At 44.5% G+C, this 20,547-nt stretch overlaps 1 protein-coding gene across 1 annotated transcript in view; it reads right to left on the bottom strand.

Moving 5' to 3' along the window:
- Positions 1-20,547, bottom strand: part of LOC139391708 (integrin alpha-8-like) — a 63,497-nt gene that overhangs the window by 10,605 nt on the left and 32,345 nt on the right. The window contains exons 14-25 of the mRNA XM_071139193.1: positions 16,111-16,156; positions 15,889-15,996; positions 15,112-15,167; positions 14,701-14,858; positions 14,370-14,498; positions 14,189-14,256; positions 13,540-13,687; positions 13,128-13,220; positions 9,774-9,853; positions 9,367-9,447; positions 8,402-8,507; positions 2,600-2,758 (exon numbers count right to left, since the gene is read on the bottom strand). Coding sequence (XP_070995294.1) covers positions 2,600-2,758; positions 8,402-8,507; positions 9,367-9,447; positions 9,774-9,853; positions 13,128-13,220; positions 13,540-13,687; positions 14,189-14,256; positions 14,370-14,498; positions 14,701-14,858; positions 15,112-15,167; positions 15,889-15,996; positions 16,111-16,156 — 1,232 coding nt within the window. The remainder of the gene's footprint in view (positions 1-2,599; positions 2,759-8,401; positions 8,508-9,366; positions 9,448-9,773; positions 9,854-13,127; positions 13,221-13,539; positions 13,688-14,188; positions 14,257-14,369; positions 14,499-14,700; positions 14,859-15,111; positions 15,168-15,888; positions 15,997-16,110; positions 16,157-20,547) is intronic.

Raw genomic sequence — 20,547 nt, 5'->3', positions numbered from 1 at the left:
TCACAAATGGTGTCCAGGGCACAGCTGGGAGCTGAGGGGGGTCGGTAGCAGGCGGCAACAGTGAGAGACTTATTTCTGGAGAGAGTAATTTTCAAAATTAGTAGTTCGAACTGTTTGGGTATGGACCTGGAAAGTATGACATTACTTTGCAGGCTCTCTCTGCAGTAGACTGCAACTCCTCCTCCTTTGGCAGTTCTATCTTGACGGAAGATGTTATAGTTGGGTATGGAAATCTCAGAATTTTTGGTGGCCTTCCTGAGCCAGGATTCAGACACGGCAAGGACATCAGGGTTAGCAGAGTGTGCTAGAGCAGTGAGTAAGACAAACTTAGGGAGGAGGCTTCTGATGTTGACATGCATGAAACCAAGGCTTTTTCGATCACAGAAGTCAACAAATGAGGGTGCCTGGGGACATGCAGGGCCTGGGTTTACCTCCACATCACCCGCGGAACAGAGAAGGAGTAGTATGAGGGTGCGGCTGAAGGCTATCAAAACTGGTCGCCTAGGGCGTTGGGGACAGAGAATAAGAGGAGCAGGTTTCTGGGCATGGTAGAATATATTCAGGGCATAATGCGCAAACAGGGGTATGGTGGGGTGCGGGTACAGCGGAGGTAAGCCCAGGCACTGGGTGATGATGAGAGAGGTTGTATCTCTGGACATGCTGGTTGTAATGGGTGAGGTCACCGCATGTGTGGGGGGTGGGACAAAGGAGGTAACAGGGGTATAAAGAGTGGAACTAGGGGCTCCATTGTAAACTAAAACAATGATAACTAACCTGCACAACAGTATACAAGGCATATTGACATATGAGAGAGACATACAGCGAGGCATACAGTAATCACAGGTGTTGAATTGGGAGAGCTAGCTAAAACAGTAGGTGAGACAACAGCTAATCAGCTAGCACAACAACAGCAGGTAGAATGGCGATTGATTAGGCAGAGAGGGTCGGATTAACTACACACAGAGCCTAAGTGCGGCTGGGGCCGACAGATAAAACATAAACAAGCAGAATGGATTACCGTGATTAATGGACAGTCCAGCATGCATCAGCTATGTAGCCAAGTGATCAGTGTCCAAGGGGCAGCGGTGGATGGGGCAGGGAAGCTGGACTGGCGAGTGATTATCCAGGTTAGAAAACTAACAATGACCAAATAGCTTGTAGCCAGTTAGCTGGTTAGCTTCTGGAGGTTCTTGAGTGTGTTCTAAAAATGTAAAGATAATAGCGGTTCCGTATCACATTGGGTGAGGCAGGTTACCGGAAGGTATAAACAAATTAAAAATCGAAAAGGGATAGAAAGTAAATATGGGTTCAGTGAGTGTTTGGGACGCGGCGATTCAGACGGTTAGCAGGCCTGTGCTAACAAGCTAACAGTTAGTAGACGGTGCTAAACACGGTAGCAGTTAGCGGACCGGGCTAAACAAGCTAGCAGTTAGCAGGCCGAATTTGCAAGCAAGGAGATAGCAAGGGCTAGAGAGTTAGCCTTTGGGGACGTCGCGATGGGGGTATCTGTTTATTCCTCTTCATGCAGTGACATCGATGGACCGGTCGTGGGTCTGGATATTGTAGCCCAGGAGCTCAAAATGTTCCGTTTGCGATGGGAATCCGGGGATGAAAAATAAAATAAAATAATAAATAGGTCCGTTATGCTCTGGTTAGAGTCGCGTTGTTCGAACTGGCGAGAGCTTTCCGAGCTAAAGGTTAGCTGATGACCGGTTAGCTGAAGACCGCTAGCAATGTTTTGCTGAAGCTGGTAGTTCGTTGGCTAGCTTCAGTTGAGGGGTTCCAGGTCCGAAGTAAATATAAATACTTTAGGAAAAATAGCTACGTTGGGTGAGGCGGGTTGCAGGAGAGTATTTAGAAGAAGTTGAGGTTCAGCAAAAAGTTTTAAAGATATGTGAAGAAAAAAACGAAAACAAACGATATATACAAGGGACACTACACGACAATACGTCCTACTGCTACGCCATCTTGGGATACTCAGTGTTGCTGAGAGCCAGGTGGAGGAACTAAGGCTAGGTAAGAACAGATCAATTCAATCAAACCCACAGTGTGGTATGAAATGAAGACATTTTAGACATTTCGGTGGGCTTGATTGAATTCATTCTCATGTGTTCGCACAGAAGACAGTTGGCCTTTTCTGTTGGTTTGACGGATATGTGGGACCCTTTCAAACTGAGATCACTCTGGTCTATGAAAAAAGTCTTCACCGACATTGGCAACGGTTACGACCCATACTCAGGTACAGCTTACGCCGACAATACTACAGATGAAACTTACACCGTAACAATACTACAGGTTCACCCACACAGCAATACTTTGTCCTGTCATCATTAAAGCACATTACTCAGTCATCATCACAAACATAAACCAGACGGTAGATGACATCCTATTACCCTATTTTATTATGAGAAGAACTGAGCTGCATCAATGCTAGATCGGGTCAGTAAATATTTGATCTAACTGAGCTGTAATTTCACAAAAGCATTTATGTCATTGTTTCTGAAGAATTGGAGACCAATACAGGTTAATAAATATAGAACATTAGTGCATGAGTACAGTGTCCAGTGTCCAGTCTCAGCAGGAGGTGTTATTGTGTTACCTGTAGGCCCAGGAGGTTGAGGCTGGTGTTGCTCCGGCAGCTGATTGGTCCTTCCGTTAGAACCTCCATAGCATAGAGCAGGTGTTCGTCACGGAAACGAGAGGGCCAGCCCACCTGGAGCTCCGCCTCCCGAATACTGCTGGGACCTGAGTTATGGAGCTGAGAGAGTAAGAGGGAAAGGAGACAGATGAGAGGAAGAGCGAGGGGGGAGTAGAGGGGGAGGGAAGTAGAGAGAAGTAAGAAGAGAGAGAGTATGAGAACACCAAGCCACTCAGCTTAGCCCCTTTCCACACACTCATTAATTCTGAGGGTGGTGATGGTGAGTCACCCAAACAGGACATGGTCCCAGTGCTCCAGGCAGGAATTCTCTGAGAGAGAAACTCTGGCCGACCTAACTATAACCAGCTGGACAGACTGCAGGACAGGAGCACTGCAGCCCCAAAAACTGCATACATCCAGCAGATGTCCCTCTTCACTGCACACACGTATAATATCTACATAGGCGTACAGAGGCTCATTATCAGCAACCATCACTCCTGTGTTCCAATGGCACGTTGTGTTAGCTAATCCAAGTTTATCATTTCAAAGGCTAATTGATCATTATAATACCCTTTTGCAATTATGTTAGCACAGCTGAAAACTGTTGTGCTAATTAAAGAAGCAATAAAACTGTCCTTTAGACTAGCTGAGTATCTGGAGCATCAGCATTTGTGGGTTCGATTACAGGCTCAAAATGGCCAGAAACAAAGAGCTTTCTTCTGAAACTCGTCAGTCTATTCTTGTTCTGAGAAATGAAGGCTGTTCCATGCCAAGAAATTGAAGTTTGTGCTGTTCTGTGAAGGGAGTAGTACACGCAGATGCAATATTTGTGTTGTGGGACTCCCGGAAAATTCTGAAGGGACACGTTCAGTAAAATTCTTTGAGGAATGTATCCCTGGCTACCTACAAATGGACAATAAGGCTGGTCGTGTGAAGCTGGACAGAGCCCATCGCTCTCAAGCACCGATACCCGGTCCCAACCAGCGCCCACGGCCGGTGGTTATAAAGTTCCACAACTTCACCGACAAGCAGCGCGTCATGGACGTGGCTAGAAACATTGGCTCTGATGGTAGTCAACGTAAAAGTCCAAAGGTCTCATTCTTCAATGATTATTCCACTGCGGTTGTATGAAGACGCAAAGCGTTTGATGAGGTGAAGGCTCGACTCAGGAGAATGAAGATGGACTACGCACTGTTGTACCCGGCCACATTGAAGATTATGGTCAACGGATCGCCTAAAAAGCTCTACAGACCTGAAGAGGCTGCTGCGTTTATTGACTCTCTCGGGTAAATAACTTTAAGCTGCACCTCCGCAGCATTGGATAACTTTGTTTATTTTTGGTTGAGTCTGATCATGAAACAATGACGTGAGTCCTCACGTACTCCGGCTCAGTAATATTCATATCTTTATTATTTTTCTTGCTAAAGTAATAGCCACTATAGCTCAGGCTGAGATATGTGTGAATCCATATTGGTGCCCAGGTTTGGTTTTAGGTGGAAGAGCCTCAATCTTCTTCTATTGATTTTCTTTTCCATACATATAAAGGATGAGGCTATGGAGCGGCGATGCAGACTTAAGAGTCTACATTGGAGAGTTGAAATCCCCTGCATGTTAGCTAGTGGGAAAACTCCCCTTTTGGATCTTTACATGTTTAATTTCTGGGTTTAGTATAGTTCGAGTTCAGGGTTCATATCGTTTGTTTATGCTCAGTGAGATAGAGGAGCGTTCAACACATGGAAAAAGGTACCACCCCACTTTTACAGTGGGATCCAGTCTGGATATTGAATGCTCAAGACACAATGGCAGGTAACAGACTGCGTGTATGTACATGGAACATTAGAGGGAGCCATAACCCCATTAAAAGGAAGAAGGTACTGTCTTTTTTGAAAAAATTAAATATTGCCCTGTTGCAAGAAACTCATTTGGATGATAAGGAGCCCCTGAAATTACAACAAGGGGGGTTCAGTCAAGTGTTTTTCTCATCATTTACATCCAGAAGTAGAGGTGTAGCAATTCTGGTGAAAAAGAACTTACCACTTAAGGTCTTGAATTGTGTGAAAGATAAATTTGGTCGCTTTGTTATAATTAATGGTACTTTACAAGGGCAGAACATTTCCATAATTAATATTTACTTCCCCCCTGCTCACCCCCCTGATTTCCTCACTAAGGTATTTCTAGACTTTTCAGAATTGAACTCGGACACTGCAGTGGTTGGAGGAGATTTTAACTGCTTGTTGAACCCCTTATTGATAAGTTTCCCAGCGGTATAGCTTCACTCTCTCCTCAAGCTAAGTCACTTAAAGCTATTTGTGATGATCTGGGGTATGCTGATGTCTGGAGAACTTTTCATCCCTCCAACAAAGAGTTCCTCTCTGCACCTCATGGATGTCAGACTAGAATAGATTACTTTTTTATGCCCAGGACGTCTTTGCAGTCTGTTTTATCCGCTAGGATAGGAAGCATAGTCATATCTGATCATGCTGAGGGGATCCTGGACATAAAACTCAACGGGGCATTCAATCGGTCAAGACATTGGAGGTTGAACACAACCATTCTTAAAGACCATACATTCACATCATATTTTATTACAGAGTTTAAAGCATTTTTCTCTATTAACTCTCAATCAACAGATAACCCCTCGCTCCTTTGGGAGACCTGTAAAGCGTACGCCAGGGGGCTGATTATGTCATACACAGCTACTAAGAGACGGAAAAAGCGTGAAAAGCTAAAAAATGTTAGAGGGTGAATTAGGAACTAAAGAGAAGGACTACATTAAAACTCCCACTCCTGCCCTATTAAAGGAAATATCAGTCATTAGATCAACGTTAGACTCTCTCCTAACACAGGACGCTGAAAAGAAAATGAGATTTGTGAGGCAAAAGCTATATGAACATGGCGATAAGCCAGGAAAGTACTTGGCATACCTAGCTAAAAAGAGAGCTGACTCTCAGTCAATTGCTACTATTACTGATTCTGATGGTAATCATTTATATGAAAATTATATTTTCATATAGGAAAGAACGAATGGGGCCATGTATCGTGAGATTTTGAGTGAAAACTTCCTTCTTGGGTCTTTCAGCATGACAATGATCCCAAACACACCGCCCGGGCAACAAAGGAGTGGCTTCGTAAGAAGCATTTCAAGGTCCTGGAGTGGCCTAGCCTGTCTCCAGATCTCAACCCCATAGAAAATCTTTGGAGGGAGTTGAAAGTCCGTGTTGCCCAGCAACAGCCCCAAAACATCACTGCTCTAGAGGAGATCTGCATGGAGGAATGGGCCAAAATACCAGCAACAGTGTGTGAAAACCTTGTGAAGACTTACAGAAAACATTTGACCTCTGTCATTGCCAACAAAGGGTATATATCAAAGTATTGAGATAAACTTTTGTTATTGACCAAATACTTATTTTCCACCATAATTTGCAAATAAATTCATTAAAAATCTTACAATGTGATTTTCTGGATTTTTTCCACTAATTTTGTCTGTCATAGTTGAAGTATACCTATGATGAAAATTACAGGCCTCTCTCATCTTTTTAAGTGGGATAACTTGCACAATTGGTGGCTGACTAAATACTTTTTTGCCCCACTGTATACAGTGCCTTGCGAAAGTATTCGGCCCCCTTGAACTTTGCGACCTTTTGCCACATTTCAGGCTTCAAACATAAAGATATAAAACTGTATTTTTTTGTGAAGAATCAACAACAAGTGGGACACAATCATGAAGTGGAACGACATTTATTGGATATTTCAAACTTTTTTAACAAATCAAAAACTGAAAAATTGGGCGTGCAAAATTATTCAGCCCCTTTACTTTCAGTGCAGCAAACTCTCTCCAGAAGTTCAGTGAGGATCTCTGAATGATCCAATGTTGACCTAAATGACTAATGATGATAAATACAATCCACCTGTGTGTAATCAAGTCTCCATATAAATGCACCTGCACTGTGATAGTCTCAGAGGTCCGTTAAAAGCGCAGAGAGCATCATGAAGAACAAGGAACACACCAGGCAGGTCCGAGATACTGTTGTGAAGAAGTTTAAAGCCGGATTTGGATACAAAAAGATTTCCCAAGCTTTAAACATCCCAAGGAGCACTGTGCAAGCGATAATATTGAAATGGAAGGAGTATCAGACCACTGCAAATCTACCAAGACCTGGCCGTCCCTCTAAACTTTCAGCTCATACAAGGAGAAGACTGATCAGAGATGCAGCCAAGAGGCCCATGATCACTCTGGATGAACTGCAGAGATCTACAGCTGAGGTGGGAGACTCTGTCCATAGGACAACAATCAGTCGTATATTGCACAAATCTGGCCTTTATGGAAGAGTGGCAAGAAGAAAGCCATTTCTTAAAGATATCCATAAAAAGTGTTGTTTAAAGTTTGCCGCAGGCCACCTGGGAGACACACCAAACATGTGGAAGAAGGTGCTCTGGTCAGATAAAACCAAAATTGAACTTTTTGGCAGCAATGCAAAACGTTATGTTTGGCGTAAAAGCAACACAGCTCATCACCATGAACACACCATCCCCACTGTCAAACATGGTGGTGGCAGCATCATGGTTTGGGCCTGCTTTTCTTCAGCAGGGACAGGGAAGATGGTTAAAATTGATGGGAAGATGGATGGAGCCAAATACAGGACCATTCTGGAAGAAAACCTGATGGAGTCTGCAAAAGACCTGAGACTGGGACGGAGATTTGTCTTCCAACAAGACAATGATCCAAAACATAAAGCAACATCTACAATGGAATGGTTCAAAAATAAACATATCCAGGTGTTAGAATGGCCAAGTCAAAGTCCAGACCTGAATCCAATCGAGAATCTGTGGAAAGAACTGAAAACTGCTGTTCACAAATGCTCTCCATCCAACCTCACTGAGCTCGAGCTGTTTTGCAAGGAGGAATGGGAAAAAATGTCAGTCTCTCGATGTGCAAAACTGATAGAGACATACCCCAAGCGACTTACAGCTGTAATCGCAGCAAAAGGTGGCGCTACAAAGTATTAACTTAAGGGGGCTGAATAATTTTGCACGCCCAATTTTTCCGTTTTTGATTTGTTAAAAAAGTTTGAAATATCCAATAAATGTCGTTCCACTTCATGATGGTGTCCCACTTGTTGTTGATTCTTCACAAAAAAATACAGTTTTATATCTTTATGTTTGAAGCCTGAAATGTGGCAAAAGGTCGCAAAGTTCAAGGGGGCCGAATACATTCGCAAGGCACTGTGTATATATATATATGCGTAGGTATGTGTAAGTGAGTGCTTTTTTTTTTGTTTTGTGTGCTTTGTCTCTGTTGTTGTATCTCTTAATATGGGTGAAAATTGTGAAATTCCAATAAAAATACTGTTACAAAAAAGAAATTAGCCTTTTAAAATGATAAACTTGGATTAGCTAACACAGCGGGCCATTGGAACACAGGAGTGATGGTTGCTGATAATGCGCCTCTGTACGCCTATGTAGGTAGATATTCCATTAAAAAATCTGCCATTTCCAGTTACAATAGTCATTTACAATATTAACAATATCTACACTGTATTTCTGATCAATTTGATGTTATTTTAAAGTACAAAATGTTTTGTTTTTCTTTCAAAAACAAGGACATTTCTAAGTGTATGTCTGATTCCCCCTCGTATCCCTCCACCCCGCTCTTTCTTTCTCTCTCTCTTCCTTTATGACAGTAATTACCACTGTTCAGGAGGCCTTTGATCAGACAGCAGACAGCACTTACAGGGCTACTGCTTTTACTGTGTGTGTATGTACCTCGTAGATGTGTGTGACCTGGGGTCCTACGTCATCCTCTTTGACCGGCTTCTCTTTGGGCTCCCAGTGAGGAAACGGAAGAACCACCTGAGAGGGATGACACACCCTGGAAAGGGAGAGAGAGAGAGAGAGAGAGGCAGAGAAAGAGATGGGAAAGAGAGAAATAAAGAAAAAGAGGAGCAATAGAGAAATAAAGAGAAGAGAGAGAGTATGAGAACAAATTATATGGAGAACAAATGATATGCAACATCCAGGACAACTTGGGGGGTGAACACCAAGCCACTCACCACTTCGCTGCCAAACACAACTTACCCAACGCCGGTTGGACCTTAACCTCCAGCCCCCCACACCCACAGCCCCCCACGGATCACTGTCTGTTTGTGTGTACAACTGCCTTAGAACCAGCCAAGTCACTCTGGGGTCCAGGCTTTGAAGTGTGTATGTGTGTGTGGGGGGATAGTAAAACAAGGAACATTCGGACAAGTGGGGACATTTTGTCAGAACCCACAAGGAAAAAAGCTATTTTAGGCTTGGGAGTTAAGGTTAGGGTTACAATTAGGGTTAGGGTAAGGTTTCGTTTTAGGGTTAGGGGTTAAGCTTAGCATTAAGGTTAGGGTTAGGTTAACGGTTAGGGAAAAAAGGAGTTTGAATGGGAATCAATGTTTTGTTCCCCACATCGATAGTAAATCAAACGTGTGTGTATGTGTGTGCAAGCGTGTATGTGACGAAGGAGCACTAGCACTGGCTCATGTGTGCATGATTAGCAGAGATCTATTCATAGAAACATACACAGACAACCACACTAGGCAATAGAAATACAGAAAACTAAATGAGCCTGTCTCACCTACATGGCACAAGACAAAGAGATACACTGTATGACAACAAAGTGCATCAAACACAGCAAAGATATTCTAATGTCACAGGGTTAGAGAAAAGATCAATCAGAACAAAGATGTATCACTCACCCCCTCAGGTCTAGCTGAGCTCTGGCAGAGATGGAGAGAGACAGACTGACTGGGTTGCTCTTGGAGTTGTCTTTGTTTGAACTGTAAGATAAGAGACACACATGAGTCAATAAAGATGTTTGGATGTAGAGTCTGCACCATGGCCTGACGATGTATGGTGTGTGTGCGTGTGCATGTGTGCGCGTGTGAGTAGATGAGTGAGTGAGCGTGTGTTTGTGGCGAGATGAACAGTCAATGTTTTGTGTCGTCTGTTTCCCTCCGGCCATCTGTCTCGACGCTCTTTGTTTGGGAAAGCCACAGAAATCTTCAGAATTCTGACAGAGGTTCCTTTTTACAGTTATGTGTGTCACAGCTCTTCCGCAGTGTGTGTATGTGTATTTGCATGCCTTTGCATGTGTGTCTGTCACCTGTGGATCTGTAGGTCAAAGTCAATGTGAGGACCGGCATCATCCAGCCTTTGGACAGCAAACCTTAAACCTACAGATACCTGGAGACAGAGACAGTGAGACAAAGAGAGAAGGACAGAGAGGGACAGAGAGACAAAGGGAGAGGGACAGAGACAGAAAGAGACAATTCAAAGTCTGTCAGTGACATCTGTAAGTGTTCAGTTAAACCGAGCAGCCTTCTAACCCCATGTAGAGTTTCCCTTTGTTAAAACTAACCAGAACCTGGCCATGGTATGTGTATCTGGGTTACGTATCTGTATTGTGTGTGTGTGTCTCAGTTGGAGGATCAGTACAGATCTGTGGGCTGAGACAGACCAGATCCCTTTCCCTCTAGTCTTCAGACCCCAGTTAAACCCCCCTCAACCCTTGCTTAACTCACACCATGTGGAGGGCTTAGTTCATAACCATGATTATGATAATGGCTTCTTGCATTTGTGTGTGTGTGTGTGTAATAATGTTGTCATGAGCAACAGGTCAGACACTAGTCAATGCCGGAAACTCTTAAACACGCGCTAAAACTACAAGGGAGAAGCCTGAGGGCGGAAACTCATTAGGACTCCAAAGTCAAAGAGACTTTATTGTACATCAGAGAGAGAATCAGTAAAACTCAACAGAGATGACGAAAGACCAAATGAGTCTAAATCACTGAGGTCCCCAGGCTGAGAGAAAGAGAGAGAGACAGACAGTGACCCAAATATATCTCTCTCCCCAAATCTGGAAAACATGTATTTCCTGTCGCTTCTCTCCCATGTCTTGAACAGCACCACCACCACTATAAAACTGTCTAATCTGGATCTACTGTAAAACCCACCATAGTACAGAGACAGAGTTTGTCAAGGAAATTATCTAGTGCATCGAGTAGCTATCGACCTGATCTAATGTATCGACCAGCCATCGACCTGTTCTAATGCATCGACCAGCCATCGACCTGATCTAATGCATCGACCTGATCTAATGTATCGACCAGCCATCAACCTTTCTAAGGCATTGACCAGCCATCGACCTGTTCTAATGCATCGATCAGCCATCGACCTGATCTAATGCATTGACCAGCCATCGACCCGTTCTAATGCATTGACCAGCCATCGACCTGTTCTAATGCATCGACCAGCCATCGACCTGATCTAATGCATCGACCTGATCTAATGTATCGACCAGCCATCGACCTGATCTAATGCATCGACCGGCCATCAACCTGATCTAATGCATCGACCGGCCATCAACCTGATCTAATGCATCGACCAGCCATCGACCTGATCTAATGCATCGACCAGCCATCGACCTGTTCTAATGCATCGACAACCATCGACCTGTTCTAATATATCGACCTGATCTAATGCATCAACCAGCCATCGACCTGTTCTAATGCATCGACCGGCCATCGACCTGGTCTAATGCATCGACCAACCATCGACCTGTTCTAATATAATCGACCTGATCTAATGCATCGACCAGCCATCAACCTGATCTAATGCATCGACCTGATCTAATGCATCGACCAGCCATAGATCTGATCTAATGCATCGACCAGCCATCGACCTGATCTAATGCATCGACCAGCCATCGACCATGGCTCTGTGACTGTTCTCATATTCCTTGTAAGAGAAGGGATGTAAGAGAAGGGATTGACACTGTCGACCAAACTAACAGATATGTATCTATTTGTTTTTCTGGCCAGTGAGACCTCTGATTGCTCTAAGGCTATATATGGTGTTCCACAGGGCTCTGTACAGGGGCCGTTTCTGTTCACATTGTACATGCTGACTGTCTGGCAGAGGTGGCACAACAGGCCCCAGAGTGGTGTAGCGGAAGACAAAATTCTGAGGACCTTAATTTTTCCTGATCTGGTAACTTAACCAGGTAAAACTCTGGACCTTATACGGTATGACGTGATTCATCTGTTTAATATGGGCTATGATGGGACCAGAGTTTTTCTAATCAGGTCACATGGTTTTAAAAAACTCCTGGCCTTGGGGAGGATGAAAACCCTGTCAAACTGCAGCAACCTTGTACTTGTTCATATGAATTATATTTTAAAGAAGGACTAGGGGGGTCCTATAGACAGACACTGAAAAAGAAACACGATTGGACAATAAAACACAGGGGTGAGCTTGCTTTATGTAGGTTTGCATCATGTAGTTTGCATTATTGTGTTTATATGTTATATTATTGTGTTTATATTTCACAAACAAATGGGCTATAAATAGCCTACACAACATTACCGCTTCGTTTACCCTGGCCAGAGGAACAGGGCCCATAGTAGACTAGACTATGCAGCTGCTGTTAGTATTCTACAGTTGATCAGACCGAAAAATTGTCTCGTTTCCATGCAACACATCATGTCAGCTCGCTAATGTTTAGGAAGGCTGCTCCATTTATGTAAGAGTTTTTGCTTGTGTCTGTCGGGAGTGATGTGTTATCAGCTTGCTAAATAAATACCAGAGGAAAGTGGAGAGCGCCTTGAGCTTTATGCCGACCTGCGTTATCCATTAATCTGATTGGTCAAGACACACAAAGAGCCTGTAGCAGCACTCCAGTGTGCAGTCTGCATTTTAGAGGCTTGACTCAAAAATATTAGAATGAGAAAAAGATACGTTCAAAATGGTCTACAAGCGTTATTCCGGCTGCATGATTAGTAAGTGTGTGTGTGTGTGTGTTTATTATATAAAAGCACATGAATTCCTATAGGTCCAAAGGGGCAAGGGTAAGTATGTATGGGACACATCTGGTCTGAAGGAGAGCTGACGTGCACACACGCACACAAACACACACACTCTTCAACTCCTTGGAGCCCTCTAAAGCCGCACCCCAGAAGTGAAATATGATCACATAATTGATTTATCAGAATGCTGTGTGTCGCTTCTAGAGCTAACAAATACCGCTCTCAGGCTCACACCACACACACACTTATGCACGTAGCCAAGTATATACACACACACAAACACATACACACACAAACACACATGCACACACAGACAGACTGGTTACAGAAACACAGGGTAGAGTTACATGTCGGAAGGACCATTCTTTACTTAACAAAGCCTGTGCTTCCTGGATGTGTCATGCAAGGGGCGAACGGATTAACACACACAGAAATACCCACAGACAGCTTCAGAGTGTGGGACTCAGTGGGGCACGGGGTATCTGGGTGATCAATCACCATGGTAAATATCAATCAGCACCGCTGTATCTGATTGACAGCTTCCTGTTTGGACAGGAAGTGGATGTTTCCAAGTAAAGGGGAGGTCAGTGTGGGGGCATGTATGTGTGTGTATTTTTTGTGTGTTCATTTGTGTGTGTGTGTGTTGGACTTACTTCTGTTCCAGCAACCATAGGGTTCCCCAGGTCACACACCACCAGTCTGGAGTCATTCACCATCCTGTACTCACAGTTCAACCTGGATAGAGACTGGAGAGGAGTGGAGGGCAGGCAAGAAGAGAGGAGGTGGAAGGGAGAGGGTGGAAGAGGAAGAGAAGTGATATGTGGGGGAAGGGAGGAGAGGAAGAGAGTGATGAATGTTCTGACAGTAACAACCTCATCCATCTTAGTTCCCCATTACTCTCTATCTCTCACAAACAAACACACTATGAGTCCTCTAGAAAAAAAAACTGACATTGTCAACAGGATGTAATGTAATGGTAAAGAGGTCAGCAAGGCGGTAGGGTCTAGTTGAGCTGGGCTAGGGTCAGTGTGGGGGGTGGTAGTGTGTGTGAATGTGTGTTCTCACCTCTATCCTGCGTTCCACTCCTATGTAATCAGCCTCAGGGGGTAGGAGTGTGTGTAGCTCTGTCTCATATGCCCCCTCTCCTTCGTTAACCGCGTTTATGGTCAACATGACCAGGTTGTCATCCCCGACCACCAGCTCTGTACGGTCCCTGTATTTGTGTGTGTCCAGGAGAGAGAAAAAAACAAGTCAATACTATGTCAAACAGTAGAGGTCAGAATATGTGTGTGTGTGTCAGTCAGAGGAGAATGACAGGGTGTTTTTGTTGGGCTGCCATGGCGATAGCATACAGATGGAAACAGTAGAAAAACACACACACACAGGCCTCACTACACGCTTGCTAATGTAAACAATCAGAGAGTAAACTTCTCTCCTTGCATGCTGTAACACAGTCCTACACTTTGTTTGGGTGTGCGTGTATATGAATGTGTGTGAGTGTGAGTATGTACATATGTTGAAAGTTTACAGGTTGACAAGGACTTTTCTGAATCTTTCCAACATGCCTCACTTGACAGGGCAGGGCACAACACACACCACAAGGCGTAACACACCCCTATATCAGTAAGGTTATTTAACTGCTGTATTTAAATGAGACTGTAACTGATTAATGTTGACGTATATGCTACATATGTTAGATACAGTACATACTTACATGCTTGCAGACAGCTGGAGGTCTGGAATACACTCGTTGTCTTCCCCACAGTCCAGCAGAATATACGCCTGAGAAATAAAGGAGAGAGGGATTGGGAGAGGATTTAGGTCTAGTCTAACAGTGCTCATATGCTGTAAGTGGTCTTGATTGGATGAGAAAGAGAGCCCACACACACACACACCTGTTCCTGCAGGAAGGTACTGCTGTAGCGGTTGATGACAGGGGGGAGGTCCAGGTTGGAAGGAGGGGCTAAACTGTAGTTCAGAGCCAATGAGATGGGAGTCAATTTATCCCTAAATTCATCCTCCCCCTGAGAGTGACAGAGAGAGAAGGGGGGTGGGGGGAGACACCATGTAACAGAAAGTTTGTTCACTATAACACAATAACTGGTCCAAAAACAGGTTCAGTTGAGTTGACAGATATTTTGAGAGGATCTTGTCCAAACACAGCAAGGACGGAGGCCTAAAAAAAACTCAAATCCATTATTTGGCAGTGGAGTGTGTTTGACTTACTCGTAGGTAGACCGTGTAGTTCAGGCAGGAGTGTGGACGGCTGTGGCCAAGAGTTAGGACCCCTGTGTGCTGGGGCTGATGGGAATCCAGGAAATTAACTCTTTTTACTCCGCCCCTCACACCTTTCAGCCAATCCAGTTGCAGCTCTGCATTCAAGACTGGGAGAGGTGGAGGAGAGAGGGGGATGGAGGGAGAGAGTGAGGAGGGGTTCCATATGGTCCCATCCTGTGTGGAAGTGTGTGTGTATTCTCATCTGGTGTGCAGGAGGGAACCCTGTGTATTGTCTACTTTATCCCTTTTAGATTCAACAGAGCATCATTAGCCAGTGGAAACAATGCATTCATATAGTCAGCATAACTTATACATAAACCTATACCTCCCCCCTCTTCATCCCCAGTCAGAGCAACTTACCTACAGAGTCTGGGATCCCCACACCGCTCACCTTCGCACAAATATCTACCCTGAGACTGGATAACAGAGAGAGAGAGATACATGGGAGATTGAGACAGGATAAAAACATTTCTCTTCTGTATATATGTCTGTGTGTGTATGTGTTAATGTGTGTTTGTGTGTGTGTGTGTGTATGCGCTCATTCGATTCCAGGATATTAATGGTGCAGGTCTCCCTCTGTAGGAGTTACTTTCCTGTTCCTGATAGAAGGGACAATAACACACACACACACACACACAACATACTGGGGTTCTCTAGCAGTGAAATGCCTGTCAACCAGAACCACTCAGGACAAAACAATGATTAGAACAAAAACTTCCTCTTTACCGCTCGTCCTCTCAGTCTCCCCAAAACCACCAGAAAAACAACTCAACTGGCCAAAGCTCTCAATAAAACAATTATTCAATAAAATAAAAAGCAACAATCCCAGACAGTCATAAAAACTCCCTAATAGTACATGTGTTGTTGTGTCCTGTCTCGTTCCTCCAGCCAGTCTGATGGTTTATTTCAATCAGCCGTGTTTGTTTTGACTGAATTCCACAATTTAGTGTTGTCTGTCAATCTGCCCAAACGCACCATGTCTCTGTCCCTGCCAACACACATAGCCTATAAAGAACCCTATTGGTCTTACGTCTGTCACTCACTAGGTTACCATGGTGTAGTGTTTCTGGAAAGGTAGGGCATGTGTGTGACTGCTTGTGTGGGTGCGTGTGTGCTTGCATGCGTGTGTGTACTCACCAGGTTACCATGGTATCAGATTCTGTCAGGAGGCAGGATCGGTCGTCAGGGTTCAGGATTCTAGGAGTCAGGATCATCTCAGCCTCCACTGACACTACAGGACGAGCCCTACACAAACGCACGCATGCACACGCACACAATTAATTTCACCATTGTAAACTAGCAGCCAATCTGATACACGAAACAATGTAGTCTAGCCAATCAGAGAATTAGATATCTTACCTGTACACCGACACCTCCCCTTTACCAAATGCTCCCACTATCAGATCTACAGTGAAAGAGAGAAAGACAGACAGACAGACAGACAGACAGACAGACAGAGAGAGAGAGAGTCTATGAGCTTCAAAGAACGCCACAGATGGGACTGATTTCATGGTCTGAGCAATCTCATCAAGCACAGACCTCTCATGTTTTACACACACTGACACATAGACACACACACATACACAAACACATTTAGTCTGTACCAGCTTTGAGTTGTGAATACAACCATTTTCGCAGCACTATTTTGGTTCAGAATGAAACTATCCAAATAGGAACACAGTGTGTGTGTCGCAACCGAGAAACCCCACGGCACATTCAAGCTCCATTAGAACGTTCCCATTGGTCCAATCAGATCCCTCTGCTACACAACAACAACACTCCCTCACTTTACTATAATCATCTCCCTTATACAACCAGTCAGTCTGCAGCAGCCACTTTACTATAATCATGTCCCTTATACAACCAGTCAGTCTGCAGCAGCCACTTTACTATAATCATGTCCCTTATACAACCAGTCAGTCTGCAGCAGCCACTTTACTATAATCATGTCCCTTATACAACCAGTCAGTCTGCAGCAGCCACTTTACTATAATCATGTCCCTTATACAACCAGTCAGTCTGCAGCAGCCACTTTACTATAATCATGTCCCTTATACAACCAGTCAGTCTGCAGCAGCCACTTTACTATAATCATGTCCCTTATACAACCAGTCAGTCTGCAGCAGCCACTTTACTATAATCATGTCCCTTATACAACCAGTCAGTCTGCAGCAGCCACTTTACTATAATCATGTCCCTTATACAACCAGTCAGTCTGCAGCAGCCACTTTACTATAATCATGTGCCTTATACAACCAGTCAGTCTGCAGCAGCCACTTTACTATAATCATGTCCCTTATACAACCAGTCAGTCTGCAGCAGCCACTTTACTATAATCATGTCCCTTATACAACCAGTCAGTCTGCAGCAGCCACTTTACTATAATCATGTCCCTTATACAACCAGTCAGTCTGCAGCAGCCACTTAACTAGTCCATTGCTCTACTCAGTTCATTTGTGATTATGTGTTTTGAAGATGGAGTCTTAAATGGGTTTTTGTTTAAAATAGAGCTGCACTTTAATGAGACAGACCACGCTCACACACACTTGCACACTCGCGCGCACACACACACACAGACACACCCCAGCGTTGACTGAACGTCTGAAACTTAATCAATGCAAGCCTTCCCTGCCAGACACACTAAGCTAAGCTAACACAATGCTAACATAGGAGTGACTGGGATATATAGAATATGCCCCCAACCATAGATGTAGCTAGTCCTGTCACTGGAAGACAGAGGTTAAGCTAAGCTCTGAAGCTGCTACAGCACTGGGACTGGGGACAGAGGCTAAGATAAGTCATGCTAATATCAATGAGGCTGAGGGTCAGAGGCTAAGGTAAGTCATGCTAATATCAATGAGGCTGAGGGTCAGAGGCTAAGGTAAGTCATGCTAATATCAATGAGGCTGAGGGTCAGAGGCTAAGTTTACTTATGATAATATATCAATGGGACTGGTTAAGCTCATTAGTTCTGACCTCTGCAGTTCTGTTTGAAAGAGTTCTGAGCTCTCTAGTTTCATCGGTCTAGTGGAGGTCATGAGAAAAATGTGATCAGGACCTATAAGGGTTGATGTGGTTCTGAAAACTTGTGACAGAGAGGTTGTCTCCAGTTTACTAGAAATAGTCAAATTGAGAACTCCTCCTCAGATAGCCTTTAATCTGTTGGGAATATACAATCCTGGCTATCCATCAAATAAAACAGACTAGGTTAAGTCTTGATGCTGATAGAGGGCTAGAATGTCATACACAGGGGCACCCCGTTAGTGACATCTGTTTAAATGGTTAAACTATTAGAGTCAAATACTAGAACGTTCCCATAGATCTATTGAGTGTGTGTGTGTGTGTGTGTGTCTGTATATGCGTGTGTTCTTGTGTGTGTGTGTGTGTGTGTGCACGTGCGCGTGTTTAAGTGAACGTGTATCTAAATTGAATGTAGGAGTGGTTCATCTGTTTTTGCAGTCAGTGAGAGTGCCTTAGCCTACTGGTCCTCTGAAACCACAACATTCAACATTACACCCTAGCCCCCAGTGTGTGTGTGTGTGTGTGTGTGTGTGTGAGTGTGAGTGTGCGTGCATGCGTGTGTGTGTGTTTTATAGGTGTAACAAGGGGCGGTAGAGAAAGGGGGACCTCTAGCTGTCTGTGGGGTATGGGGGGCAGTTGGAAAGGTAGAGGTGAGGAGGGAAGGAGGAACGGGGGAACGAGAGGGAATGAGGAAGAGGGGAAAGAGAGGGAAGAAGGAAGAGGGGGAACGAGGCAGAGAGGAGGAAAGAGGACAGCAGTTAAAGCACTTGGCCTTTCAACCACAATCTGCAAGTCATCAAAGCTAAGGTGTGCTTTTAGCAGGCAGATCTAACCGCACACACACACACACACACACACACACACACACCAAAAAAAAAGTACAGTCCAAACATCAGCTCAGCCTCAGGGACCCAAACTTCCAACAGAAGAATTCCGCTCTCATTCCAAAGTCCTGGATCTGTCCGTCTTACACTCCAGAGAAACCCAACCCCACTTCTACCGTAGGTGTATGTGTGCATACGTGCGTGCCAGTGGAGGCTGCTGAGGGGAGGACGGCTCATAATAATGGCCGGAATGGAGCGAATGGAATGGCATCAAACACCTGGAAACCATGTGTTTGATACCATGCCGCTCCAGGCACTACCAAAAGCCTGTCCTCCCCAATGAAGGTGCCACCAACCTCCTATGGTGCGTGCCTATGTGTGTGTGTGTGTGTGTGTGTGTGTGTGTGTGTGTGTGTGTGTGTGTGTGTGTGTGTGTGTGTGTGTGTGTGTGTGTGTGTGTGTGTGTGTGTGTGTGTGTGTGTGTGTGTGTGTGTGTGTGTGTGTGTGTGTGTGTGTGTGTGTGTGTGTGTGTGTGTGTGTGTGTGTGTGAGTGAGTGAGTGAGTGAGTGAGTGAGTGAGTGAGTGAGTGAGTGCACGTTCCTCCCATAGGTACAGTTGTACATACACTTTAGCCAAATACATTTAAACTCAGTTTATCATAATTCCTGAATTTAATCCTAGTAAAATCCCTGTTTTAGGTCAGTTAGGATCACCACTTTGTTTCACCGGCTTTCTAGTCACCATCAATCCATGTTTCAGTTTAGTTTAGTTTTGTCTGTATTACATACACACCTGGTTTCAATTACATATCACGTTCCTTATTTAACCCTCTGACATACATTTCTGTTCTGTCCGTGATTGTTGGTGTCATAAGTGCTTGTTGTATGTGCTAGTGTGTATGTATGTTCCTATTTGGAATTTTTGCTTGACTTTTTTGAGTAAACTCCGTTGTGTTGCTCAAACCTGTGTCCTGCGCCTGACTCCGCTACATCTCTGCACCCAATCGCTGACAGAATCACGGACCATTCAAATGGAGTCAGCAGGTGCAGCCAGCCCTTCTCTCCCAGTAGAGGAGCGCGTCCAGCAGCACCCGACCATGTTACACAGTCTAGGGACAGCCATGGATCGCGTGCTGCAAACAATGGACAGATGGGAGAGAGGATGTAAATACTACATCATCACCTCCGCCCGCACCTCAACCTACACCGATGTCCACTGCTCCGTCGTCAGGACCCAGTGGGATTTGGCTCCTGACAGAGCTGGTGTAATGGAGTCAGGTTTGTAGGCCTCCTTGCTCGCACATCCTTTTTCAGTTCTGCCCACAAATTCTCTATAGGTTTGAGGTCAGAGCTTTGTGATGGCCACTCCAATACCTTGACTTTGTTGACCTTAAGCCCTTTTGCCACAACTTTGGAAGTATGCTTGGGGTCATTGTCCATTTGGAAGACCCATTTGCGACCAAGCTTTAACTTCCTGACTGATGTCTTGAGATGTTGCTTCACCTTATTTATATAATTTTCCTACCTCATGTGGCCATCTATTTTGTGAAGTGCACCAGTTCCTCCTGCAGAAAAGCACCCCCACAACATGACTCTGCCACCCCCGTGCTTCACGGTTGAGATGGTGTTCTTCGGCTTGCAAGCCTCCCCCTTTTTCCTCAAAACATAACGATGGTCATTATGGCCAAACAGTTCTATTTTTGTTTCATCAGACCAGAGGACATCTCTCCAAAAAGTACGATCTTTGTCCCCATGTGCAGTTTCAAACCGTAGTCTGTCTTTTTTATGGCTGTATTGTATTGCTTCTTCCTTGCTGAGTGGCCTTTCAGGTTATGTCGATATAGGATTCGTTTTACTGTGGATATAGATACTTTGTACCTGTTTCCTCCAGCATCTTCACAAGGTCCTTTGCTGTTGTTCTGGGATGGATTTGCACTTTTCGCACCAAAGTA

Source organism: Oncorhynchus clarkii, chromosome 3 (genome assembly GCF_045791955.1).
Source record: "Oncorhynchus clarkii lewisi isolate Uvic-CL-2024 chromosome 3, UVic_Ocla_1.0, whole genome shotgun sequence".
Classification (NCBI taxonomy): domain Eukaryota; kingdom Metazoa; phylum Chordata; class Actinopteri; order Salmoniformes; family Salmonidae; genus Oncorhynchus; species Oncorhynchus clarkii.
This window is presented reverse-complemented; position numbering and strand designations above follow the sequence as displayed.